At 37.7% G+C, this 26,598-nt stretch overlaps 1 protein-coding gene across 1 annotated transcript in view; it reads right to left on the bottom strand.

The window, feature by feature from the left end:
- Nucleotides 1–2,700: 2,700 nt before the first annotated feature.
- Nucleotides 2,701–26,598, bottom strand: part of LOC128555133 (echinoderm microtubule-associated protein-like 6) — a 30,771-nt gene continuing 6,873 nt past the window's right edge. Inside the window, exons 3-6 of the mRNA XM_053536643.1 lie at nucleotides 25,116–25,381; nucleotides 11,738–11,887; nucleotides 10,691–10,878; nucleotides 2,701–2,881 (exon numbers count right to left, since the gene is read on the bottom strand). Of these exons, the coding sequence (XP_053392618.1) occupies nucleotides 10,870–10,878; nucleotides 11,738–11,887; nucleotides 25,116–25,381 (425 nt within the window). The 3' untranslated portion in view covers nucleotides 2,701–2,881; nucleotides 10,691–10,869. The remainder of the gene's footprint in view (nucleotides 2,882–10,690; nucleotides 10,879–11,737; nucleotides 11,888–25,115; nucleotides 25,382–26,598) is intronic.

Raw genomic sequence — 26,598 nt, forward strand, 5'->3', positions numbered from 1 at the left:
GTTTTGCGCATGACACGTCGTCACATCATGGGGAACATTTGTGTCAAGTAATATTAAAATCCCTTCATGGATGAAAGAATTATGGACCGGACACGAAACAGACCCTGTTCATGCCATGTTAACATTTGACTTCTAAGTGTGACCTTGACCTTTGAGCTAGGGGTATGAAAGTTGTGCATGACACATCATCTTATTATGAGGTACAATTGTGCCAAGCGATATTAAAATCCCTTCATGGATGGGAGAGTTATGGACCGGACAGGAAAAAAGCCCTGTTGACCTTTGACCTCCAATTGTGACCTTGACCTTTAAGCTAGGGGTCCGGTTTTTGCACATGACACGTCGTCTCATCATGGGGAACATTTGTGCCAAGTAATAATAAAATCCCTTCACGGATAAAAGAGTTATGGACCGGACACGAAATTGCGGACGGACGGAATGACGGAAAGACGGAATGACGGAAAAGCGCATTCCTATAGTCCCCGAAACTGGTTTTCAACCAGTAGGGGACTAACAAGGCACTAAACAGTTCAATCAAACATATTATGTAATTGGTTTACATCTCTCAGTCTTTCAGTCCAGTCTCCTTGAAACATATAAACTTTGCAATCCAAAGCGCCTCACTCTCCAATATGTTTTGATAAAAGAAAATTTCTCCTTCAGCTGTTAAGTACGAACTGACTTTGGTACGAATGCAAACTACTTTTTGTCTACCTTTTGTCTTCTGGGGACACTCCATAGCCCTTTAGCTAAAATAAGCCCCCTTGAAATACGTCATAAAAACTGTTCTCTGCCTCCGGTCTAGTCTAAACCTAATATACTTGAGAAACATCATATCGTTTAGATATCCTGTATTTGTCCAGTTTTGATTTGAAAGAAGTTACAGTGTCACTGTTGACTAATTCCTCTGGTAAGTTATTCCATACTGTTATGGTGCGATGTCCAAAGGAGTTTAAACGTAATGATTTTTTGGCTTTTGGTTTGTAGAGTTTCAAATTATGACCTCATTTCCAGCAAAACTGAAGAAAGTGTTCATGTTTACATCATCTATCTTGTGTATTATTTTAAATACCTGGATCATATCAAATCTATGTCTGCGATAATCTAAAGAAGGAAGATTTAATTCCTTTAACCTCTCACAATAAGAGAGTTGTTTACATTTTTTCGTAACTGGATAATACACTAGGTTACCATAATCAATATGGGAGCGAACTAATGCCTTATACAATGTCAAAAACAATGATTTATCTATGTACGTAAATTTCCTTTTCATAAGACCAAGTATTTTATTCCCTTTATTCACTAAACTGCTTATATGTTGCTCAAATTTCAGTTTACTAGTAAACAATACTCCCAAATCCTTCTCAGAGTTATCTCTTGTCAGTTTATGCTCTACTCCAGTTGCATCAGGCATAGTATAGACTAGCGTTGTAGTTTTTCCAATTTGCAGTATCATATCAAATACAAGACAGTCAAATTTAGTCGATAATAAAAATTCTTCAATTACTGTTGTTAACAAAATAATGATTGAAAACATGTTCCAGAACAAAAAGAAACTATTGAATATCAACTTCTTTGTTCACAATGTAACCGGTGCACCAGAAATCTCCTTTCATGTAAACAGGTTTATGCAACAAAAAGCAGCGTAAAGAGCAGAAAGAATATTGGCATATAAAGTTACAATGGTACAGTATAAACCTGAATACGTGCAGGTATAACATGACTGCCTCTGTTTGTAGGTAGTGTAACATCCCCTCTGACTTTGTCAATAATTTCAAAAATGCAGTTTCTATCAAATCTGTATCGCGCAATTAAATGTTGGTCGCTGAACGTGTCTAGCACCTTGCTGTGTGCTCCCGACGGAGTGCTCGGCGGTTTCTATCATCTAGCAATGCAATAAACGCTGCCATTGACAAGTAATTACCGTGTAGATGTACTCAGCATCCCACAATGCATCAGGACTTAGGATATAATTTGCACTTTGGATAACCCAGGAGAACTCCTAAGTTAGGACCATTTTTGCACTTAGGAAAAACTTTAGGAATTTTGATGAAATGCATTTTGGGCAAAATTTAGGACTTAAGATCAAATTTTGTCCTAGGAACTTTGATGAAACACGCTCCAGGTGACTTGAGTTCGATCCTCGCTCACCCAACTGAAGAACTAACATGCGAATGCGTTTCCTTGTGTTGGTGTTTTGTACCTGGTAAGAATCAGGTAGACTTGTTTAAGAGTGCACACTCATCACAATAGTAAGTATTGAAAGTCCTATGGAAGAGTCGCCCATATGAGTCAAAATACAAACAGACACACCTGAAGTATTTGGACTGGACACAGAGGTCTAATGGTAACACTGTCGGACAACAAAACTAAAGGTAATGTGTTCCGGCCTCCTACTGCCATACTATATAATAATAACATTGAGGTAGGAGTCCCATGTAAAGGTGCATTGTACCAACCAGCTAAAGAACAATAGGCTTTATACTACAATTGGAACGTCTTGTTCATCTAGCACTATCCTCCCATGGGGGGATATAAATTGTTATTAAGCTAACAAACAAACAGCACTGTCACTTTCACATAATGGATCAACTTCTGTGTATTGATCAAGTTTGCAGGAGTATGAATACTGGGCAACAATATGTTTTACATCTAAATCTATCAAATGAAATCCACACCATTAATTTTACATTTGTATATTTTAGAGAATTTAATTTCCTTACTGGAAAGTATGCAAAAATGTTCATATCACCATTGCAAATTGCATTTCACAGCGGAAATCATATGCGAACACTTTCGTATTTTTAAATCAACCGGTTTTGAAGCATTTCACTTGCAAAGTATTTTTTTCCGGCTTGCATCAGCGGTCCGATACTACGATCTGAAATTCATATGAAAATATACGATAAAGTCCTTGGTTATGGAAAAAAGAAACTTGATGACAAGGAATACATTCTTTGCTTAATGGTAATATGAAGACATTCTCTCAAGAATAAATTCTCTGCGTCGGACCAGCTACAATGCTTGATGGAAATAAAATAAATAAATGAATAAAGACTCTTTGCTGAACCAAGTTTTCTGCCAAACTGGGACCTTTCAGCAAAGTAATTTTGTCATATGGTCGAGCGTCCGCCTCCAGATTCGATCCCCGGTCGCTTACCAATGTCAAAATGTTGTTTGATTTTTTCAAAATATTGATGTTTACAGGCATGTTAAAGTAACTATTTTCACACTAGCTTTTTCCGGAAAGATAAGCTTGTCTTGAATTATGATAGTCATTAGTGTCTACAGGCAAATATGTTCTATTAATGCATTCGAAACTACTGCCAATTAAATCCCGTTTTGATACAAATTCATATCTCAACCACAAATTAGGCCATTATCCGATAACAGGAAATGTTACTTTTTTTTAATAAACCCAAAATAGATACACTAAATAGAAAAGAAGAGGAAATTTATTTTTTAAATATGTTTAAAGAGTTTTATTTGACCAAGTAAGTTGATATTTGCTAACATTTTCAAACAAGAGGGCCATGAAGGCCCTGTATCGCTCACCTGACCTATTGACCTAAAGATCATCAAGATTAACATTCTGACCAAGTTTCATTAAGATATGGTCATAAATGTGGCCTCTAAAATGTTAACTAGCTATTCCTATGATCTGACCCTCTGACCTAGTATTTGATCCGACATGACCCAGATTCAAACTTGACCTAAAGATCATCAAGTTTAACATTCTGACTAAGTTACATGAAGATACAATCATAAATGTGGCCTCTAGAGTGGTATCAAGCTTTTCCTTTGATATGACCTAGTGACCCAGATTTGAACTTGACCTATAGATCATCAAGATTAACATTCTGACCAAGTTTCATTCAGATATGGTCATAAATGTGGCCTCTAAAGTGTTAACTAGCTTTTCCTTTGATCTGACCCAGTGACTAGTTTTTGACCCAACATGATCCAGATTCAAACTTGACCTACAGATCATCAAGTTTAACATTCTGACTAAGTTTCATGAAGATACAGTCATAAATGTAGCCTCTAGAGTGTTAATAAGGTTTTTCTTTGATTTGACCTATTGACCTAGTTTTTAACCCCACCGAATCCAGATTTGAACTTGACCTATAGATCATCAAGATTAACATTTTGACCAAGTTTCATTAAGATATGGTCATAAATGTGGCCTCTACAGTGTAAACTAGCTTTTCCTTTGATTTGACCCTGTGACCTAGTTTTTAAAACCAGATGACCCAATATCAAGATTTTATTAAGGGTAACATTCTGACCAAGTTTCATTAAGATTGGGCCAAAAATGTAACCTCTAGAGTGTTAACAAACTTTTGCTTTGATTTGACCTGGTGACCTTGCTTTTGACCCCAGATGACCCAATACCAAACTCGTCCAAGATTTTTATAGAGGGTAACATTCTGACCAAGTTTCATTAAGATTGGGCCAAAATTGTGACCTCTAGAGTGTTAACAAGCTTTTCATTTGATTTGACCTAGTGACCTAGTTTTTGATCTTAGATGACCCAATATCGAACTCATCCAAGATTTTATTGAGGGTAACATTCTGACCAAGTTTCGTTAAGATTTGGCCAAAAATGTGACCTCTAAAGTGTTAACAGTCAAATTGTTGACAACGGACGGACGGACAGACGACGACAGACACAGGGCGATCACAAAAGCTCACCTAAGGTAAGCTAAAAAAATATAACTAGAGGGCTATGAAGGCCCTCTACTGCTCACCTGACCTATTGACCTCAAGATCATCAAGATAGTTTCATTAAGATATGGTCATAAATGTGGCCTCTAAAGTGTTAACTAACTTTTCCTTTGATTTGACCCTGTGACCTAGTTTTTGACCCACATGACCCAGATTCGAACTTGACTTAAAAATCATCAAGTTTAACATTCTGACTAAGTTTCATGAAGATACATACATAAATGTGGTCTCTAGTGTTAACAAGCTTCTCTTTGATTTGACCCAGTGACCTAGTTTTTGACCCCACCTGACCCAGATTTGAACTTGACCTATAGATCATCAAGATTAACATTCTGACCAAGTTTCATTTAGATATGGTCATAAATGTGGCCTCTAGAGTGTTAACTAGCTTTTCCTTTGATTTGATCTGGAGACCTTGTTTTTGATTCTACATGACCAAGATTCAAATTGAACTTTGAGATTATCATAATTAACATTCTGACCAAGTTTCATGAAGAGACATTCATAAATGTAGCCTCTAGAGTGTTAATAAGGTTTTCCTTTGATTTGACCTGGTGACCTAGCTTTTGATCCCAGAAAACCCCAATATCGAACTAGTCCAAGATTTTAATGAGGGTAACATTCTGACCAAGTTTCATTAAGATTGAGCCAAAACTGTGACTTCTAGAGTGTTAACAAGCTTTTCCTTTGATTTGACCTGGTGACCTAGTTTTTAACCCCAGATGACCCAATATCGAAATTGTCTAAGATTTTATTAAGGGTAACATTCTAACCAAGTTTCATTAAGATTGGAACAAAATTGTGATCTTCAGAGTGTTAACAAGCTTTTCCTTTGATCTGATCCTGTGACCTAGTTTTTGACTCCAGATGTCCCAATATTTAAATCATCCAAGATTTTATTGAGGGTAACATTCTGACAAAGTTTCATTTAGATTGGGCCAAAATTGTGACCTCTAGAGTGTTAACAAACTTTTCCTTTGATTTGACCTGGTGACCTAGTTTTTGATCCCAGATGACCCAATATCTAACTCGTCCAAGATTTTATTGAGTTTAACATTCTGACCAAGTTTCATTAAGATTAGGCCAAAATTGTTTTGTTTGTTTGTTTGTTTTGGGTTTAACACCGTTTTTCAACAGTATTTCAGTCATGTAACGGCGGGCAGTTAACCTAACCAGTGTTCCTGGATTCTGTACCAGTACAAACCTGTTCTCCGCAAGTAACTGCAAGTATATCCAATTCCACTAAGAGGTACAGTAAGTACATATTATATAATAGGTCAGGACTTTTTTTTAACCATTCTCAATTATTTAACCTTTAGCCTGCTGGGGGCATGTGTTTCTGCCTTTGTGACCAGTGCAGACCAAGATCTGACTGCACGTCCATGTAGGCTGATCATGGTCTGTACTGTTCGCTATCAAGTCAGTAAATTTTCAGTGAACACCCCTTGGAACAAGCAAATTCGATGAATTGGTATCCCCTGCTGAAAAGACTTGTGGTGAGGAATGGTAAAAAAATATATCCGGCAAAAAGTTAAGGATGTTACTAAGAATACTAAGAAGCAAAAAATTTCATAAGTCAAAATCATTTTAACAGAATTTTTTTTTTTTTTTTTGGGAGGTGTGTGGGGGGGGGGGGGGCAGCTGGGGTGACCAGGTGAGGGTACAAAATTTCACATATTGATGGAAAATTATGACCAGGGTCATGATGACCCTGGATCGCTCACCTGAGTAATATGAGCCACATGTTTTAAATGTCAAACTGATGATTTTTAGAAATTTTTTGGAAGATTTTCCGATGTACAATCAATTAACCCCTTGGGGCGGGGCCAATTTTACCCCGGGGGTCATGATTTGAACAAATTTTGTAGAGGTCCACTAGGCAATGCTGCATGTCAAATATCTAAGCTAGGCCTTCTAGATTACTTTTAGAAAATTTTGAAGATTTTTCTATGTACAATCAAGTAACCCCACGGGGCAGGGGTCAATTTGACCCCGGGGGTCATGATTTGAAAAAAGTTTTTAGAAGTTTACTAGGCAATGTTACATATCAAATATCTAAGATCTAGGCCTTCTGGTTTATTTTTAGCAAATTTATGAAGATTTCCCTATGTACAATCAAGTAATCCCTGGGGCTGAGTCAATTTGACCCTGGGGGGTCAAGATTTGAACAAATTTTGCAGAGGTCCACTAGGCAATGCTTCATGTCAAATATCTAAGTCCTAGGCCTTCAGGTTTATTTTTAGAAAATTTTGAAGATTTTCCTATGTACAATCAAGTAACCCCATGGGGCGGGGGTCAATTTGACCCCAGGGGTCATGATTTGAACAAATTTTGTAGAAGTCTACTAGGCAATGCTACATGTCAAATATCTAAGCTCTAGGCCTTCTGGTTTATCTTTTTAAAAAAATTGAAGATTTTCCTATGTAAAATCAAGTGACCCAAGGGGCAGGGTCAATTTTGACTCCAGGGGTCATGATTTGAACAAATCATGTAGAGGTCCACTAGGCAATACTACATGTGAGTATCCAAGCTCGAGGCCTTCTGGTTTATTTTTAGAAAATTTTTGAAGATTTTTCTATGTAAAATCAAGTGACCCAAGGGGCAGGGTCAATTTTGACCCCGGAGTCATGATTTAAACAAATTTTGTAGAGGTCCACTAGGCAATGCTACATGTGAAATATCTAAGCTAATTTTTTGGAAGATTTTCCGATGTACAATCAATTAACCCCTTGGGGCGGGGCCAATTTTACCCCGGGGGTCATGATTTGAACAAATTTTGTAGAGGTCCACTAGGCAATGCTGCATGTCAAATATCTAAGCTAGGCCTTCTAGATTACTTTTAGAAAATTTTGAAGATTTTTCTATGTACAATCAAGTAACTCCACGGGGCAGGGGTCAATTTGACCCCGGGGGTCATGATTTGAAAAAAGTTTTTAGAAGTCTACTAGGCAATGTTACATATCAAATATCTAAGATCTAGGCCTTCTGGTTTATTTTTAGCAAATTTATGAAGATTTTCCTATGTAAAATCAAGTGACCCATGGGGAGGGGTCAATTTTTACCCCGGGGTTCATGATTTGAACGAATTTTGTAGAGGTCCACTAGGCAATGCTACATGTCAAATATCTAAGCTCTAGGCCTTCTGGTTTATTTTTAGAAAATTTTGAAGATTTTTCTATGTATAATCAAGAAACCCCATGGGGCGGGGTCAATTTGACCCCGGGTCATGATTTGAACAAATTTTGTAGAAGTCTACTAGGCAATGGTATATGTCACATATCTAAGCTCTAGGGCTTCTGGTTTTTAATTTTAGAAAATTTTTGAAGATTTTCCTATGTAAAATCAAGTGACCCCTGGAGCGGGGTCACCCATGATTTGAACAAATTTTGTAGAGGTCTACTAGGCAATGCTACATGTGAAATATCTAAGCTCTAGGCCTTCAGGTTTATTTTAAGAGAATTTTTGAAGATTTTCCTATGTACAATCAAGAAACCCCATGGGGCGGGGTCAATTTGACCCCGGGGTCATGATTTGAACAAATTTTGTAGAAGTCTACTAGGCAATGCTACATGTCAAATATCTAAGGTCGAGGCCTTCTGGTTTATTTTTAGAATTTTTTTGTAAAATCAAGTGACCCCTAGGGCAGGGTCAATTTTGACCCTGGGGTCATGATTTGAACAACTTTAGTAGAGGTCCATTAGGCAATGCTACATGTCAGATATCTAAGCTCTAGGGCTTCTGGTTTTTGAGAAGATTTTTTAAGATTTTCCTATGTAAAATCAAGTGACTCCTGGGGGTCATGATTTGAACAAATTTGGTAGAGGTCCACTAGGCAATGCTTGTCACAAATTGACATACGGGCCTTATTTTATCTGTAGTGTAAATGCAGGTATTGCATCATCTTTTTGTAAATTTTTGAGTTATTGAGGTAAATGTCAGATTTCACGCATAAAATACCTCTCATGTTTTTCTGTATTTCATAACTTAAATTTCCAAAACCACTATAATGGGCCTCAAATTGTCAATTTCAATCCGCGCCAAAGTAGTTAGATTCCCTGGCTATATTGTGAATCCCGTGAAAATAGAAATAGTAAGAGTTCACGCATAGGCCGTGAATCCCATGAAATTTAGTATTTGGCGGGACATTACCCTTTAAATAGACTGGACTAGATATGCCTTGCGCACACCACCTTCCGACATTATAGACGAATCTATGTCTGATTAATTTTTCTTGCTAGAAATTTATGCTCGATCGAGGTAAGAAATTTATTTGTTAGATTTCTGTATGATTTTTGCATTACGATTTTTATTTGGTAAATTTTTGTTCATTCTACAGAATTTTGTAACATTTACTTTTCCGCATGTGATTTTGGCTAGTTTCGGTATGTCAGGATGATTTATTAAATTTTTCAGACTTTTGTAAATTATTTAGAAAGAGGAGTGTAAACGTTTCGTTTATATAAGATGTTAGATTTATACTGAAACTTGTAACATGATAATTGTAAAGCACTGTTTCAAAAACTTATGTCAAACATTTTGTTAATTATGGAACGCCATTACTGCATTGTATTGTTATGTATAAATCTATATGGCAAGTCTAGTACCATGTATGTAATATATTATTGTAATTTGTAATTGTGTGCCAGTCTATAGCACATCTAATTAATGTCCGTTGTAGTGTATGGCATTAGATATTATATGGATGCCAACTATGATATAACGTTTGATTTACATTGAATTTTGTTAATTTGTAGTTGTAAATAATAGCTGCAGTTTATCATGTCCGTATCTATAATGTTTCATCATATACTTTTCATATCATTTCATACTTTAACTTTAGTCTTTTAAGTAAGTAATTTTTGTAATAATGGAAGTAATTAGTGACGTATTTTAATAACGTGACGTATGAACTTAGTAGCACATATATTTTGTATAAGTAGCACGTATTATTTATGGGAGCCTACGGAGGTATGGTGTACCCAAAGGAGCAGTTATATGCCCTGACTTATTTGTTTTGCTATGGTGCTTACCATATGTTATATATTTTAGCTTCTTCCGCCAGACGATTTTCCTGGTGATGTCATAACCCGGAAGTACAATGCCCGAGGTTCACTTGTCTTCACTCGCCTGGATGTGATATTCCCAGCGCAGAGCTTACGTCCCCTGGTTGTGCCGTAAACCGCAAAGACGATGATTTTTGTTATCCTCTGAAGTCAGCTCAGGGATGCAATCACCTACCACCATAGGGAGCCAACACGGAATCAACGTATTCACGGTTTAAAGGGACTGGATTTAGAGATATGTTTTGTTTGTGCTACTTAAAGTTCACAATTAAATTAAAGAACTGTACCATGTCACATTAAAATGGAACTATACGAACTTTGTATCTGGTGATACTGAACTTTTATTTTTTTTTCTTATAATCAGTTTTTTTCTTCATATCATCTATTCATTGTAAATAATCATCTTATGTAAATAAATTTGTAAATATTGTAAAGGGTGTTGATTTGTTCTGATGGTTACTGTCGCCGGTACGGCCTTTCCTGTCACAATGCTTCACACCAACTATCTAAGCTCTAGGGCCTCCGGTTTTTGAGAAGAAGATTTTTAAAGTTTTTCCTTTCGGTTGCCATGGCAACCAGAGTTCTGCATGGAATTCAATTCTTTGAAAAAAATTTGCAGAGCTTCACCCAAGGAACATTCCTGTGAAGTTTGGATGAAATTGGCCTAGCGGTTTATGAGGAGATGTCATTTAAAGTAGAAGTTTACGGATGGATGCCGGACGGTGACTGATCCTAATAGCTCACCCTGAGCCTGTGGCTCTGGTGAGCTAAAAATGTTTCCATGATGTAGATTTTAATGAAAGTGAAACTGATTTAATATAATTTTATGAAACTTGGCATGGTCTTTTACACTTTGGATTATTTTAAATATAAGAAACCTTCTAAAACTGTGTACTTACAATCAGACTGTGGCTACACTTGGTTCACCCATGGACCCTCCAACTGACATCCTTAAATGAAGCTTAAACTTTTCTGTTCCCTCAAGGACTGGGTGACCAAGATCATCTAGGATAGTGACACGAAAAGTCTGTCATCTCACCTGGTGCAAAGTCTAATATCCGCACCACAGGGATGTAACCTACTCCAGCTGCAAAGTAAAAACTTTTTTTTATCAATTTCAATGCATTCAAAGCCTTTGCTAGAAGAAAAATTATGTTTCATTAATGTGATCTCCAAGCAATGTGAACAGTTCAGCTTTATAAGGAAAACTGAAATTTCATTTAATTTTAAGTAATATCAAATGAAACAAGAGCTGTCACAATTAGTGACATATGCCCCCAAAGCGTGCCCAAGAATGCTAGTTGTTTACGCAAAATATGCCAAAACAGTTAAGGTATAAATAATTTTGTGACTTGACCTTGACCTGAGGGACATGACTGTGTCGAAATCATGACACATTTTCAATATGGTTAACATTTGTATCAAATTATTTTCAAATCCCTTGATAAATGGCAGGGTTATGGACCTGACAAGAAACAATGTTAACCTTTGACTTCTAAGTGTGGCCTCGACCTTGGAACTATGGGTCTGGGTCTTGTGCATGACATGTCATCTCATTATAGGGAACATTTATGCCAAGTAATTTTAAAATCCCTTCATCGATGACAGAGTTATGGACCAGACAAGAAACATACCATGTTAACATTTAACCTCTAAATGTGACCTTTACCTTAGAGCTAGCGGGTCTGGATGTTGCACATGACATGTCATCTCATTATGGGGAACATTTAATCCAAGTAATTTCAAAATCCCTTGATGAATGGCCGAGTTATGAAGGGCACAAAACTGACCCTGGGTAACCTTTGGCATAAAAATATTCTGACAGTGTCTAAAGCAGGGTATAAAACTTTCCTAACTTGGTTAAAATTTTCTGTAATTTCCAGCAACACTTGATGACCTGTCAAGGTCCTTTTCTACCCAAGTTTACATGAATTTCATCATCCTACCTTCAGCAGACATTGGCTCTGTTCTTCTAGATCTGATGGTAATACTTGATGGTCTACTGAGGTCTGTGCCAGTCTTCCATACTTTAACATCCAACATACCAACATTCTCATCCACATGATAAAGTTCCCGATCAAAGTAAAATTTTGGCTCTGAAATCATCAAAATTATCCTTCAAGAACTCCCTCTCTTAATATATATTATCACATTAAAAGATTAATCTCTGCAGCAGACGCAGACTTCTGATACGAAAACAAGAGGGCCATGAAGCCCAGTATCGCTCACCCGACTTATTGACCTAAAGATCATCAAGATTAACATTCTGGTGACCTAGTTTTTGACCAAATTGTTGACGACGAGGCCGAAGACGGACGACGGACACAGGGCGATCACAAAATCTCACCTTGAGCACTTTGTGCTCAGGTGGGCTAAAAAAAACCCACTAAAATTGAGTTGTAAGAACATACGAATTGGACACTGTCTGTTTTTGGCAATCAGGAACAGAAAGCAAAAGCACTTAACTGCAGTGCCACCTGCGAATTCAAAGGTGAACATCCATGCCAAGTTACATCAAAATCCATGCATGCAGAAGAACTTCAATCTGAAATCTGACCCAAAATTGTGACCTTAACCTTTGAGATAGGAACACTGGGTTACTGTAAGTGTACTAATATTAGCGCAGCTAAATTTTAGCGCAAACACCTTAAATCGAGTAGTTTCGACTTATTAGCGCGTACTTGTATTAGCGCAGTATCAGCAGCGCTAAAATAACCAATTGATGGTATCTGAAACACCAATTTCCGATGTAATACGGAATGGCGAATGAAGTATATTCACGCAATCTGGCTTATAACTGCCCATCAGAGTGTGAAAAACTCTACAATACTAAATGGCTGGCGGCTAACTGGTATTCGTAATGAAATCGACCTGGCCTGCAAATAAACATATGAGTTAAAATCTACATTTGTTTAGATCAGTGTTAATCTGTATACTGTAAATTTGTACATGTATACAGTCCAGAATGGTGATAATTATTGTTTTCAAATTCACACTTGGTTTTCAAAGCAGTAAAATGTTATGGTGACACTCGTAATTAGCGCGACCAGAAAAATTGGCGATCTACTCAGAAGCTGTTATACAAATGTTTACGAACAATGGAGAAGATAAAAAAAAATGCAATTTAATTTAAAAATAGATGACTTTTGCACTAATGTTCAAACAGGTTTAATTATTCTTTTCAAAACTTTCAGCAGCATATTAGTTAGGAATGCAGTTATTGTCATATTTACACAATAAATATGTATTTCTCTGTGTTCTATGCATTGTCATTATGATATTTTCAATACGATAAATGTTACTTTTTATTAGGAAAGCCTTTCATTTCAGTCTAATATTAGCACTAGACATGAATTAGCGCATGCCCTATCCCGCTAATAGCGCGAAAATTAGTACTCCGCTAATATTAATACACTTACAGTAATGCATGTCACATCTCACTTAGGTAAGCATTCATGCTAAATATAAAAAGACTTGTCCGTGCATATATTTTATTTATTTATTTTGGTGGGTTTAACGTTGCACTGACACAAGTTTAGGTTAATATAGTGACTTTCCAGCTTTTATGGTGGAGGAAGACCCCAGGTGCCCCTCAGTGCATTATTTCATCACGAGCGGGCACCTCCTGGTCCGGACAAAATCGGGCGGATGCACAGACTGACAGATGCAGACACAAACACCTACTCGCCAAAATGTAGACTAAGTCCAGCTAGTTCAGCTCACTGCAAGCAAGCTCAACAAAAATTTCTGTTGTTCAGAAGCTAATTCTTTCTTTTATATTTTTGCTTAATCTGGAATTTACACATGTTCACTAAATGTTTACTGGATCCAATGCTTTTCTAAAATCTTGTTTCAAATCAAAATTTTGTTTGAAGTATCAATATCTTTAGTAAATATCAGGTATCAACTAGAAATTGCTTTTGTAAACAAGAGCTGTCACAGGAGACAGCACGCTCGACTATTTCGATGCTGGATAGTGAAACTGGGCACATCTGAGGAAACTAGAGCTGTCACTGGAGTGTTTAATGACTCCAATTGTGGATGAAGATATTGCACAATAGCCTGAGTCTATGTCAAAAATATCAACTTAAAGTAATAAGAGAGGTAAAGATAAAATGTATCAAAACACTATATAAGTATATCCTAAGCAAAAAGGGGCATAATTCATTCAGAGATATGCAGCTTGCGTCATATAGTGTGGGTGATGATGTTGAACAACTATTTTAAGTTTGAATCAAATTCATTCAGTAATAACAGAGACAGAGTGAAAGTGCATCAAAACTTTAACCTAAAATTCTAAGTAAAAAGGGGGAATAATTAATAAAAAATTTGTGCCAGAGTTATGCACCTTGCGTCATATGGTGTGGGTGATGATGTTGAACAACTACTTTAAGTCTGAATCAAATCCATTCAGTAATAACAGAGACAGAGTGAAAGTGCATCAAAACTTTAACCTAAAATTCTAAGTAAAAAGGGGAAATAATTCATGAAAAATTGGTCCCAGAGTTATGCACCTTGTGTCATATGATAAGGGTAATGATGTTGAACAATTGTTTAAGTTTGAATCAGCTCCATTCAGTAATAACAGAGACAGAGTGAAAGTGCATAAAACTTTAACCTGAAATTCTATGTAAAAAGGGGGAATAATTCATGAAAAAATGGTGCCAGAGTTATGCACCTTGTGTCATATGATGTGGTTGGTGATGTTGAACAACTATTTTAAGTTTGAATCAAATCCATTCAGCAATAACAGAGATAGAGTGAAAGTGCATCAAAACCTTAACCTGAAAATCTAAGTGAAAAGGGGGGATAATTCATGAAATATTGGTGCCAGAGTTATGGCCCTTATGTCAGATGATGTGGATGATGATGAGGAATAAGTATTTCAAGTTTGAATCAAATCCATCAAGTAATTACAGAGATAAGTTGAAAAAAGAGAAAGTGCACCAAAACTTTAACCAAGGTGGGGACGCAGAAAGACACCGACGCCGGGGCGAGTAGGATAGCTCTCCTTATATTTCGTATAGTCGAGCTAAAAATGCGCATGTCTCCCCCAATTCAAAGTCCTATAGGCAAGAAGTCAATAGGGGTCAGGAGCGAAAGTCAAAGAGACACTGATGGTTGGCTGCAATAGGGATCATCTACTTGGCATGTCCAGTCATCCCGCTAAGTTTCAACACTCTTGAGTCACTGTTCAGGGTCCTGTGACCTTGACCTTTGATCAAGTGACCTCAAAATAAATAGGGGTCATCTACTCTGCATGTCCAATCATCCTATTAAGTTTCAACATTCTGGGTCAAGTGGTTCTCAAGTTACTTTCCAGAAATGATTTTACATGACCAGGTCCCTGTGACCTTGACCTTTAATAGACTGACCCCAAAATCAACAGGGGTCATCTACTCTGCATGTTCAATCATCCTGTGAAGTTTCAACATTCTGGGTCAAATTGTTCTCAAGTTATTGATCAGAAATTGTTTTCCATGTTCAGGCTCCTGAGACCTTGACCTTTAACAGAGTGACCCCAAAATCGATAGGGGTCATCTACGCTGCATGTCCAATCATCCTATAAAGTTTAAACATTCAGGATCAAGAGGTTCTCAAGTTATTGATCGGAAATAGTCATCAATGTTCAGGCCCCTGTGACCTTGACCTTTAACGGAGTGACCCCAAAAACAATAGGGGTCATTTACTCTGCATGAACAATCATCCTATGAAGCTTCAACATTCTGGGTCGAGAGTTCTCAAGTTATTGATTGGAAATGGTTTTCCATGTTCAGGACCCTGTGATCTTGACCTTTAACAGTGACCCCAAAATTGTTAGGGGTCATTTACTCTGCATGACCAATCATCCTATTAAGTTTCAACATTCTGGGTCAAGTGGTTCTAAAGTTACTGACCGGAAATGGTTTTCAATGTTCAGGCCCCTGTGACCTTGACCTTAGACAGAGTGACCCCAAAATCGATAGGGGTCATCTACTTTGCATGTACAATCATCCTATTAAGTTTCAACATTCTTGGTCAAGTGGTACTCAAGTTACTGACCGGAAATGGTTTTCAATGTTCAGGCCCCTGTGACCTTGATCTTTAACAGAGTGACCCCAAAATCGATAGGGGTCATCTACTTTGCATGTACAACCATCCTATTAAGTTTCAACATTCTTGGTCAAGTGGTACTCAAGTTACTGACCGGAAATGGTTTTAAATGTTCAGGCCCCTGTGACCTTGATCTTTAACAGAGTGACCCCAAAATCGATAGGGGTCATCTACTTTGCATATACAACCATCCTATTATTTTAACAGGCCTCCTAGCAGGCCTGAACAAAAACAAGTGAATGAAGTATTGCCATGCAATACAAAGTCCCCTACTGGAAGGCACCTAATTTTCTCTACTGCAGTATAACATAATGAACTGATATCTGTCAATGGTGTATAAACAATATTGTACTATATATACAATATGTTATAACAAAACACTTGGATTAAAATTTATATATATAAAAACCTAGTTGTTTTCATATTCAATTTTTTTGGCTGATTATAAAAATGTTATCATGTAAGTTATTTATAGTAACAACAAAGGGAAATTAATCTTTTAAAAAAAACAAAAAATCCAAAAAAAAAAGAAAAAAATCTATATAATACAAGTCCACAAGAAACTCTTTACCAGGTAGAGATAGGTCAAAATACATCTAAAAATTGGATGTAACATGCATGCTGTACCACAGAAAAGTGGTCTCGATTTTTCTCTACTGCCAGTAATAAAAAAGTTACAATAGAATCTATTTATAGTAACAACAAAGGGACGTAATTCTAAAAACAAGGGTGCCTCATGGTGGTGAACATTTGGTCCAAGTTACATCAAAATCCCTCCATGCATGAAGAAGAAATGTCCCGTACAAAGTCATTCTTGAATTTGATCTTTGACCTCTAAATATGACCTTGACCTTAGACCTAGGGACCTGGTTCTTGCGCATGACATGTTGTCTCATCCAGGGGAATATTTGTGCCAACTGATATCTAAATCCTGCTTTGCATGACAAAGTTATAGACCGGACAGGAAAAAAATCCTCTTGACCTTTGATCTCAAAGTGTGACCTTGACATTTAAGCTAGGGTATTGGGTGTTGCGCATGACACGTCGTCTCATCATGGGAAACATTTATGCCAAGTAATATTGTAATCCCTTGATGGATGACAGAGTTCTGGATCGGACAGGGCAAAAACCTTATTGACCTTTGACCTCCAATTGTGACCTTAAACTTTGAGCTAAGGGTCTGGGCTTTGCGCATGACATGTTGTCTCATCATGGGGAACATTTGTGCCAAGTAATATTAAAATCCCTTCATGGATGGCAGAGTTATGGACGGGACAGGAAAAAAACTCTGTTGACCTTTGACCCCCAATTGTGACCTTGACCTTTGAGCTAGGGGTCTGGGATTTGCGCATGACACGTCGTCTCATCATGGGGAACACTTGTGCTAAGTGATATTAAAATTCCTTAATGAATGTCAGAGTTATGGACCGGACACGAAACAGACCCTGTTCATGCTATGTTAACATTTGACTGCTAAGTGCGACCTTGACCTTTGAGCTAGGGGTCTGAAAGTTGTGCATGACACATCGTCTTATCATGAGGTACATTTGTGCAAAGTAATATTAAAATCCCTTCATAGATGGGAAAGTTATGGACCGGACAGGAAAAAAGCCTTGTTGACCTTTGACCTCCAATTGTGACCTTGACCTTTAAGCTAGGGGTCCAGGTTTTGCGCATGACACGTCGTCTCCTCATGGGGAACATTTGTGCCAAGTAATATTAAAATCTCTTCATGGATGGGAGAGTTATGGACCGGACAGGAAAAAAGCCCTGTTGACCTTTGACCTCCAATTGTGACCTCGACCTTTGAGCTAGGGGTCCAGGATTTGCGCATGACACATCATCTCATCATGGGGAACATTTGTGCCAAGTAATACTAAAATCCCTTCAAGGATGGGAGAGTTGTGGACCGGACAGGAAAAAAGCCCTGTTGACCTCCAATTGTGACCTTGACCTTTGAGCTAGAGGTCCGGGTTTTACACATGACACGTCGTCTCATCATGGGGAACATTTGTGCCAAGTAATATTAAAATCCCTTAATGGATGGCAGAGTTATGGACCGGACATGAAATTGCGGACGGACGGACGGACGGACAGACGGACAGACGGAATGACGGAAAAGTGCATTCCTATAGTCCACCGAAACTGGTTTTCAACCAGTAGGGGACTAATAAAGGTTTTTATAAAGGCTCCAATCTATGGAAATAAAGGCCTTTTAGTGTAAAATATTAAAAAATAAAGAGTAAACAAGTGAATGAAGTATTGCCATGCAATACAAAGTCCCCTACTGGAAGGCACCTAATTTTCTCTACTGCAGTATAACATAATGAACTGATATCTGTCAATGATGTATAAACAATATTGTACTACATATACAATATGTTATAACAACACACTTGGATTAAAATATGCATATATAAAAACCCACAGTTGTTTTCATATTGAATTTTTTTGGCTGATTATAAAAATGTTATCATGTAAGTTATTTATAGTAACAACAAAGGGAAATTAATCTTTAAAAAAAAAAAAAAAAAAAAAAAAAATCTATATAATATAAGTCCACAAGAAACTCTTTACCAGGTAGAGAGATAGGTCAAAATACACCTAAAAATTGGATGTAACATGCATGCTGTACCACAGAAAAATGGTCTCGATTTTTCTCTACCGCCAGTAATAAAAAAGTTACAATAAAATCTATTTATAGTAACAACAAAGGGACGTAATTCTAAAAACAAGGGTGCCTCATGGTGGTGAACATTTGGTCCAAGTTACATCAAAATCCCTCCATGCATGAAGAAGAAATGTCCCGTACAAAGTCATTCTTGAATTTGACCTTTGACCTCTAAATATGACCTTGACCTTAGACCTAGGGACCTGGTTCTTGCGCATGACATGTCTCATCCAGGGGAATATTTGTGCCAACTGATATCTAAATCCTGCTTTGCATGACAAAGTTATAGACCGGACAGGAAAAAAATCCTCTTGACCTTTGATCTCAAAGTGTGACCTTGACCTTTAAGCTAGGGTACTGGGTGTTGCGCATGACACGTCATCTCATCATGGGAAACATTTATGCCAAGTAATATTGTAATCCCTTGATGGATGACTGAGTTCTGGATCGGACAGGGAAAAAACCTTATTGACCTTTGACCTCCAATTGTGACCTTGACCTTTGAGCTAAGGGTCTGGGCTTTGCGCATGACATGTTGTCTCATCATGGGGAACATTGGGTCAAGTAATATTAAATTCCCTTCATGGATGGCAGAGTTATGGACGGGACAGGAAAAAAACTCTGTTGACCTTTGACCCCCAATTGTGACCTTGACCTTTAAGCCAGGGGTCCGGGATTTGCGCATGACACATCGTCTCATCATGGGGAACACTTGTGGTAAGTGATATTAAAATCCCTTAATGAATGTCAGAGTTATGGACCGGACACGAAACAGACCCTGTTCATGCTATGTTAACATTTGACTGCTAAGTGTGACCTTGACCTTTGAGCTAGGGGTCTGAAAGTTGTACATGACACATCGTCTTATTATGAGGTACATTTGTGCCAAGTAATATTGAAATCCCTTCATAGATGGGAGAGTTATGGACCGGACAGGAAAAAAGCCTTGTTGACCTTTGACCTCCAATTGTGACCTTGACCTTTAAGCTAGGGGTCCAGGTTTTGCGCACGACACGTCGTCTCCTCATGGGGAACATTTGTGCCAAGTAATATTAAAATCTCTTCATGGATGGGAGAGTTATGGACCGGACAGGAAAAAAGCCCTGTTGACCTTTGACCTCCAATTGTGACCTTGACCTTTGAGCTAGGGGTCCGGGATTTGCGCATGACACATCATCTCATCATGGGGAACATTTGTGCCCATTAATACTAAAATCCCTTCAAGGATGGGAGAGTTGTGGACCGGACAGGAAAAAAGCCCTGTTGACCTTTGACCTCCAATTGTGACCTTGACCTTTTAGCTAGGGGTCCGGGTTTTGCGCATGACACGTCGTCTCATCATGGGGAACATTTGTGCCAAGTAATATTAAAATCCCTTCATGGATGACAGAGTTATGGACCGGACACAAAATTGCGGACGGACGGACGGACAGACGGACGGACGGACGGAATGACGGAAAAGTGCATTCCTATAGTCCCCGAAACTGGTTTTCAACCAGTAGGGGACTAATAAAGGCTATTTTTGTCGGAATTCTCGTTGAAAACACATAATATATATAGGTATTTACTAAAAAAAAGTTAATTTATATATGGAAACCCACACTCTAAAACCACAGATATAAGAAATAGGCATGTTTGATATTATCTCATACTGTTTGAATTATACATTATGATTGATATACATATCTAACTTAATGGGTATACCTACTTTCACTGCACATTTATATCACCTATTTTTGCATATGGTTCCTGTTTTATACATTGTAGTGTCTACATCAACTTTGCTCAGAATGCTGTATCTTCACCAGACCTTGTCCACTGTTACCATAGTGTAAACATCATGTCACCAGACCTGAATTTTTTTTATTTTTTATTCAGCTAGTCACAATCAGTAAAACTCAGCATTTGTTACAACCACCCAATCATTTTCCAACCTAAAATTCAGACATTCATAAAAGCAAGCAGTACTCAATTGTGGTAAATGATTGGGCATTTTGACAAATGCTGAGTTCAAACACATAATTATGTACATATACATGCAAAATGGTTAAAGCAAGTTAGTATGATTTGATAAAGCAAGCAGTTAGTTAAAAACATGAAAAACTTGCATGGATATTTGTTCAAGTATTAAAAACTAATAGTACAAAACACCATAGCATGATTAATATCAGAACAGAACAGAGCAGATCATAGTTAGGTACAACAGCAAACTTGTTAATTCAAAGAATATTCAGGCACAAGGTTCAAGCTTACAAACAGGTTGTGTTAATAATATATGGTTAATACTAACTCTTACAAGTAACTATAGAACTTTACACTCTACATGTATGTTACACCCTACACCAAATAAGCAACTAGAAGCTTAGCAATCTATATTATAAGCTCAAGTGTTAGTAGTTGAGTGACAATATACATAATCATTCTTCACACCAGTCTTTTTTTCTTGGCATATTTTTCAAGTTGGTCTGTGATCTCCCTCTTCCTTTTGTTCAACTGTTGCAAATCTGCATGTGCTGTTTTTTGTTTATTGGCTGCAACTTCCTGCAACTCGTGTGCAATTTCAATACCCATCATGTTCTTTTCTTTGATGGCTTCTGTCATTCTTTTAGTAGCCTCAACATTTAGACCATTCAACCTTATAAGCTGTCCTTCAGCTTCTTCAATCTTAGTATCAATGTCCTTATTTTCATCTTTCAGCTTTTTCACTTTTTCTAGTCTTACCTTTTCTTCTTCTTCTGCCTTACGCTGTTTCTCACGCTCCTTTTCCTTTTTGTTTTTCTTCCCTTTCTTGCCTTTGTTGTTCACTAATATATTTCTTGTTCTCCTGATGGGCTGATCTGCAATGAGAAAGCAACTCTTTTGTTATCTTTACATCAACTGCCTGACCACCTGAAGCTCCAACTGCATCTTTAGTTAAACGGACCCCAATCAAAGTGCCTTTCTGCATTGATGACCTCTCGTTTGTCAAAATCTTTTTGTTCTGAGATAAACTTCTTTCTGTATCAGCATTACCATGTGACAGTGTCAATGCACACTTCACAACTCTGGGCAGTACTCTAAAACGTGGTTTTCCAGCTGCAGTGGTAAGTCCAAATATATTTGCCCAATATTTGTCAACTCTAACTGGCTGTTCATTTCCTTTTTTATCCTTTTCAGTAGTTCAGCTCTTTGGAATCTCAAGTTCCCTATAGATTTTCCACTCATCAGTTACCAGAGGCAATTCATTCTCCTCACAACATGGCAAGTTAGCAGCCACTGTTGCCACCTTAGCGTCTGATGAAGGCTGTTGTCTCATATCTGGGTGTAGGCATGGTAAGGCTTTCAGTAAAGTGTTCTTGTATGGCAGTCGCTCCTGTATATATGCTGTGGACTTTGAAAAGAACAGTTTCATTCCAACTATACATTCTTTCTTTTGTAATGGACTGAGGTTCTTCAGATAGCCCCTGGTCTTAACCCCTATGTTTAATTTGTCATCAGGCAACTGATTATCTACTTTTGTCACATCAGTCTGTGTTAACTCAGTCCCAGTTTTACCCTGAACCAATTCCGGTTTGATGAATCTGTACATGATCTGGCGTAGCATGTCCACAAGTGATGGGTAAAGCAGGTGTATAAGTGGACCTTCAACCTGAAAGGCAGTCAGAAACCCATCAAAGAGTGGCTTGACTGATTCCAGGAACGCCATTTCTACTAGGATGATACCTTCATTCTTTGTCAGAGATTCATTGATGTCCTTAAACTTTTTTAGCTTCTGAGATCTTTTCTCATTCTTTGGGATGAACACAGTAAAATACTTCTTTATGGCAGACATCTGTCCGTGTATTCTCTCAACTGCTGGCAACAACGACAACCACCTAGAGTCAACATGTCTGAGAAACTTCAAATTTTCCAAATTTTCATCATCTTGTACAAACCTGAAATCTTCTTCTCTGGCTGGGTACAAATGAAACCATGTGAATATATTCATTGCAAAATCAAGACCATGAATTCCAAACGCTGCATTCCCGGCTTTAAAAGCATTATGTATCTTATGTATGAAGCAGAATCCAACATTCACTGACCCTTCAGCACCAACATCTTTTACAGCTGTGTCAACTATTGTTTTGATACTCTTGTTCACATTAGGCCCATCTGCAGATAAACTTAAAAGTTTGTTCATTGGTAATGTCAAGTCCTGGAAACACTCAAGCAAACCTTTACAAACTACCTTAGCAAAGGCATGACCAAAGAAGAGAGAACACAAGTATCGTACCTGAACACAGGCAGACTGTTCTAATAGCGAATTAGAATGTCCATTTGTTTCTTCGCCTGACTAGTAACAGTTTCATCAAAATGGATTGTGTAGTAAGCTCCTGATGCAAGTACATCCTTTACAGTGTTATTCTGGAAGTATGGTCTAAGACCGTAAGATATCATATAAGATGCCTTCTGATGACTAAGACTGAATTGCTTTGTAATAATGGAGTGTGGAAACATCTCCTGGAACAAGGCTGGCAATCCATCACAAGAACTGAAGCTGTAATTAGATGAAGCAGTCTTTATCATCCACAGCGCTTCTGCCTTAGCAACGGCTTCATTAACAGATATCCATTTGGAAATTCCAGAATTTTCACTTGGTGGTGGTGGTGGTATGGTTAGTTTTGACACATCATTCACATCTGCTTCATTATTGTCAAAGACAACTGCACTGGAAGAAGCTGACACTGTTTCACTTTTGGCAGAACAAACAGATGGTTTCTGTTCAATCTTTGTTACAAATGATGTCAATGGCTTTTGTTCCCCACATTTGCCACCATTCAAACATGCAGCCTTTTGCTTGTGTTTCTTTCCCATAGAATGTTGTCGTAAAGCAGAAAGTCCATTATTAGCAATATTAATAGTGCAAGCACAAAGAACACATTTTGCATCATATACAGAGTCAATCGATGGCTGGCACCATAGTCTACAGAATACTCCATTTCCATCTTTTTCATCCAGCCATTTTGACTGAAACTTTGTCTTTGAGTGTGACATTGTAAGACTGTTATTAACTGATAGTCACTTTGTTAGTAATCTGAAAATCCAGAAAAAAGCATGCAAACTAGCAAAGCAAAAGCACTGCATGTTTGTATGGTTTCCATGCAAACCATACAAACATGCAGTACTATGCTACAACTGGATAACCAGGAGTATATTTAAGGCCAAATAAAAATATTATGTGTGGTTCAGGGGACTAACCTATTGTATGTCTTCCTTTTAAATCTGTCACCTAAGCCACACACAATACCTTATTTGGTCTATGGGCCCTCAGATACCTTCACTGGGCCTTCAGTGTAGCAAGGTCACTGACTTACCATTTCAAGCATTCAGCTCCATGGTACCTTATGCTGAATACATGGAACACCCATGGTCTGGTAAACACTACTGCAAACATCTACATGTATGTGGTCTGGTGAACACAACAGCATTCTGAAAAACTCAAGATGAAAGATACACAAGCAGTATCCTAATAACAACACTTAAAAGGGGGGAAGAAATACAGTAGTATAACCATTACTTGCTTTAAACTGGCACGGCAAGCAGTCTGAACAAAAATATAGGTTTTGAGTGAAAATTACAGGCTATTTGGCCATTTTAAAGGTTTTTTCAGAAGATTTAAAGGTTTTAAAGGTTTGCTCTGAAATTAAAGGTTTTTAAAGGTTTTAAAGGTTTCACTAGGAGGCTATTAAGTTTCAACATTCTGGGTCAAGTGGTTCTCTAGTTATTGATCGGAAATGGTTTTCAATGTTCAGGCCCCTGTGACCTTGACCTTTGACGGAGTGACCCCAAAATCAATAGGGGTCATCTACTCTTCATGATCAATCATCCTATGAAGTTTCAACATTCAGGGTCAACTGGTTCTCTAGTTATTGATCGGAAATGGTTTTCAATGTTCAGGCCCCTGTGGCCTTGACCTTTGACAGAGTGACCCCAAAAACAATAGGGGTCATCTACTCCAACAGCCCTACAACCCTATTAAGTTTGAAGGATCTAGGTCAAATGGTTCTCCAGTTATTACTCAGAAATGAAGTGTGATGTACGGACAAGACCAAATCTAAGGGGGGGGGGGGGGGGACAAAAATACATTGGCTTTCCCTATTTCTAAAAGTTTTTGAAATCAAAGTAGGTTGCCAGAATGTCTGCTAGTCTTGTGAATCACCGATATTTTATGATCATTTCTCTTAATTTATTATAATAAGAGGTAATGCCATGGTAAATTTTAATATCAGATACTGTCAAATGCTGTTAAATTGTCTTTGCATCACCATAATATGTCAGACGTTTTCTTTGAACTAGAGAATTATGCAATGTTTATGCAAGTGTACCAGTATCCGGACATAAAATTTTGGATATCCAAATTTTGACCAATAAAAATTTCAAGGCGGGGGGTTTCAGATAGGGGCGGGTGGGGATGAGAATCTAAAAACTAATTTTCTATTGCCTTAGTGGAAAATGGACTCTCATTTTCAACTATTTTCACATGTTAACTCCTATGATTTTTTTTTACCTCATCAGTGAACAAAGTAGTTTTATAATCTCACCTTAGCTGGGTAATTAAAGAGTTTCATAAATCCAAAATCATCAGCTGTAGCAATCACTGACATATCACTTGAGGCACAAGTAGCGTTTATGTCTGTTACATCACATTTTGGTGGCCACATACCCTCACACGTCACGCCTGGAACCGACATCCAGGAATGCCAAGCAAACTTCTCAATTTCCTGATTCCTCAAAGTAATCCTTCTCCCTCTTGGTGCTTCAAAGAACAGCTGCTCCTTGGCGCCAGAATTCAACATTATGACTTTGCCTGAAATAAAGTGGGCAATCGGTCAAAAGTTCCACATTGATTAATCCATATAAAAACAAGTGAATAAAGTATTGCCATGCAATACAAAGTCCCCTACTGGAAGGCACCTAATTTTCTCTATTGTTATTTATAGTATCAACAAATGAAAGTTAATCCAAAAAAAAAAAAAAAAAATGACTTCTATATAAGTCCACACATAACTCTTAACCAGGTAGAGATAAGTCAAAATACACCTAAAAATTGGATATAACAATCATGTTGTACCACAGAAAAGTGGTCTCGATTTTTCCCTACAGCCAGTAATAAAAAAGTTATAATATAAGCTATTTATAGTAAAACAAAGGGAAGTAATTCTAAAAACAAGAGCTGTCACAGGAGACAGCGCGCTCGACTATTTCGATGCTGGATAGTGAAACTGGGCACATCTGAGGAAACTAGGGCTGTCACTGGAGTGTTTAATGACTCCAATTGTGGATGAAGATATTGCACAATAGCCTGAGCCTATATCAAAAATACCAAAGTAATAAGAGAGGTAAAGATAAAATGTATCAAAACACTATATAAGTATATCCTAAGCAAAAAGGGGCATAATTCATTAAATATTGGTGCCAGATTTATGCACCTTGTGTCATATGGTGTGGGTGATGATGTTGAACAACTATTTTAAGTTTGAATCAAATCCATTCAGTAATAACAGAGACAGAGTGAAAGTGCATTAAAACTTTAACCTAAAATTCTAAGTAAAAAGGGGGAATAATTAATGAACAAGAGCTGTCTCCATAGGATGACACATGCCCCCGATGGCACTTTAAATGAATAGTTATGGCCGATGTTCGAGTTTAGAACCTTTGACCTACGGAGCTGGGTCTTGCGCGCGACACGTCGTCTTACTGTGTCACACATTTATGCGTAGTTATTTTAAAATCCATGCATAATGACAAAGATATGGACCGGACACGCCCATCAATGCACTATCATGAAAAAAGACCTTTAACATCTAAGTGTGACCTTGACCTTTGAGCTACGGACCTGGGTCTTGCGCATGACACGTCGTCTTACTGTGGTACACATTCATGCCAAGTTATTTAAAAATCCATCCATCGATGACAAAGATATGGACCGGACACGCCCATCAATGCACTATCCCTTAATGTCTAAGTGTGACCTTGACTTTTGAGATACGGACCTGGGTCTTGCGCGCGACATGTCGTCTTACT

Source organism: Mercenaria mercenaria, chromosome 2 (assembly GCF_021730395.1).
Source record: "Mercenaria mercenaria strain notata chromosome 2, MADL_Memer_1, whole genome shotgun sequence".
Classification (NCBI taxonomy): domain Eukaryota; kingdom Metazoa; phylum Mollusca; class Bivalvia; order Venerida; family Veneridae; genus Mercenaria; species Mercenaria mercenaria.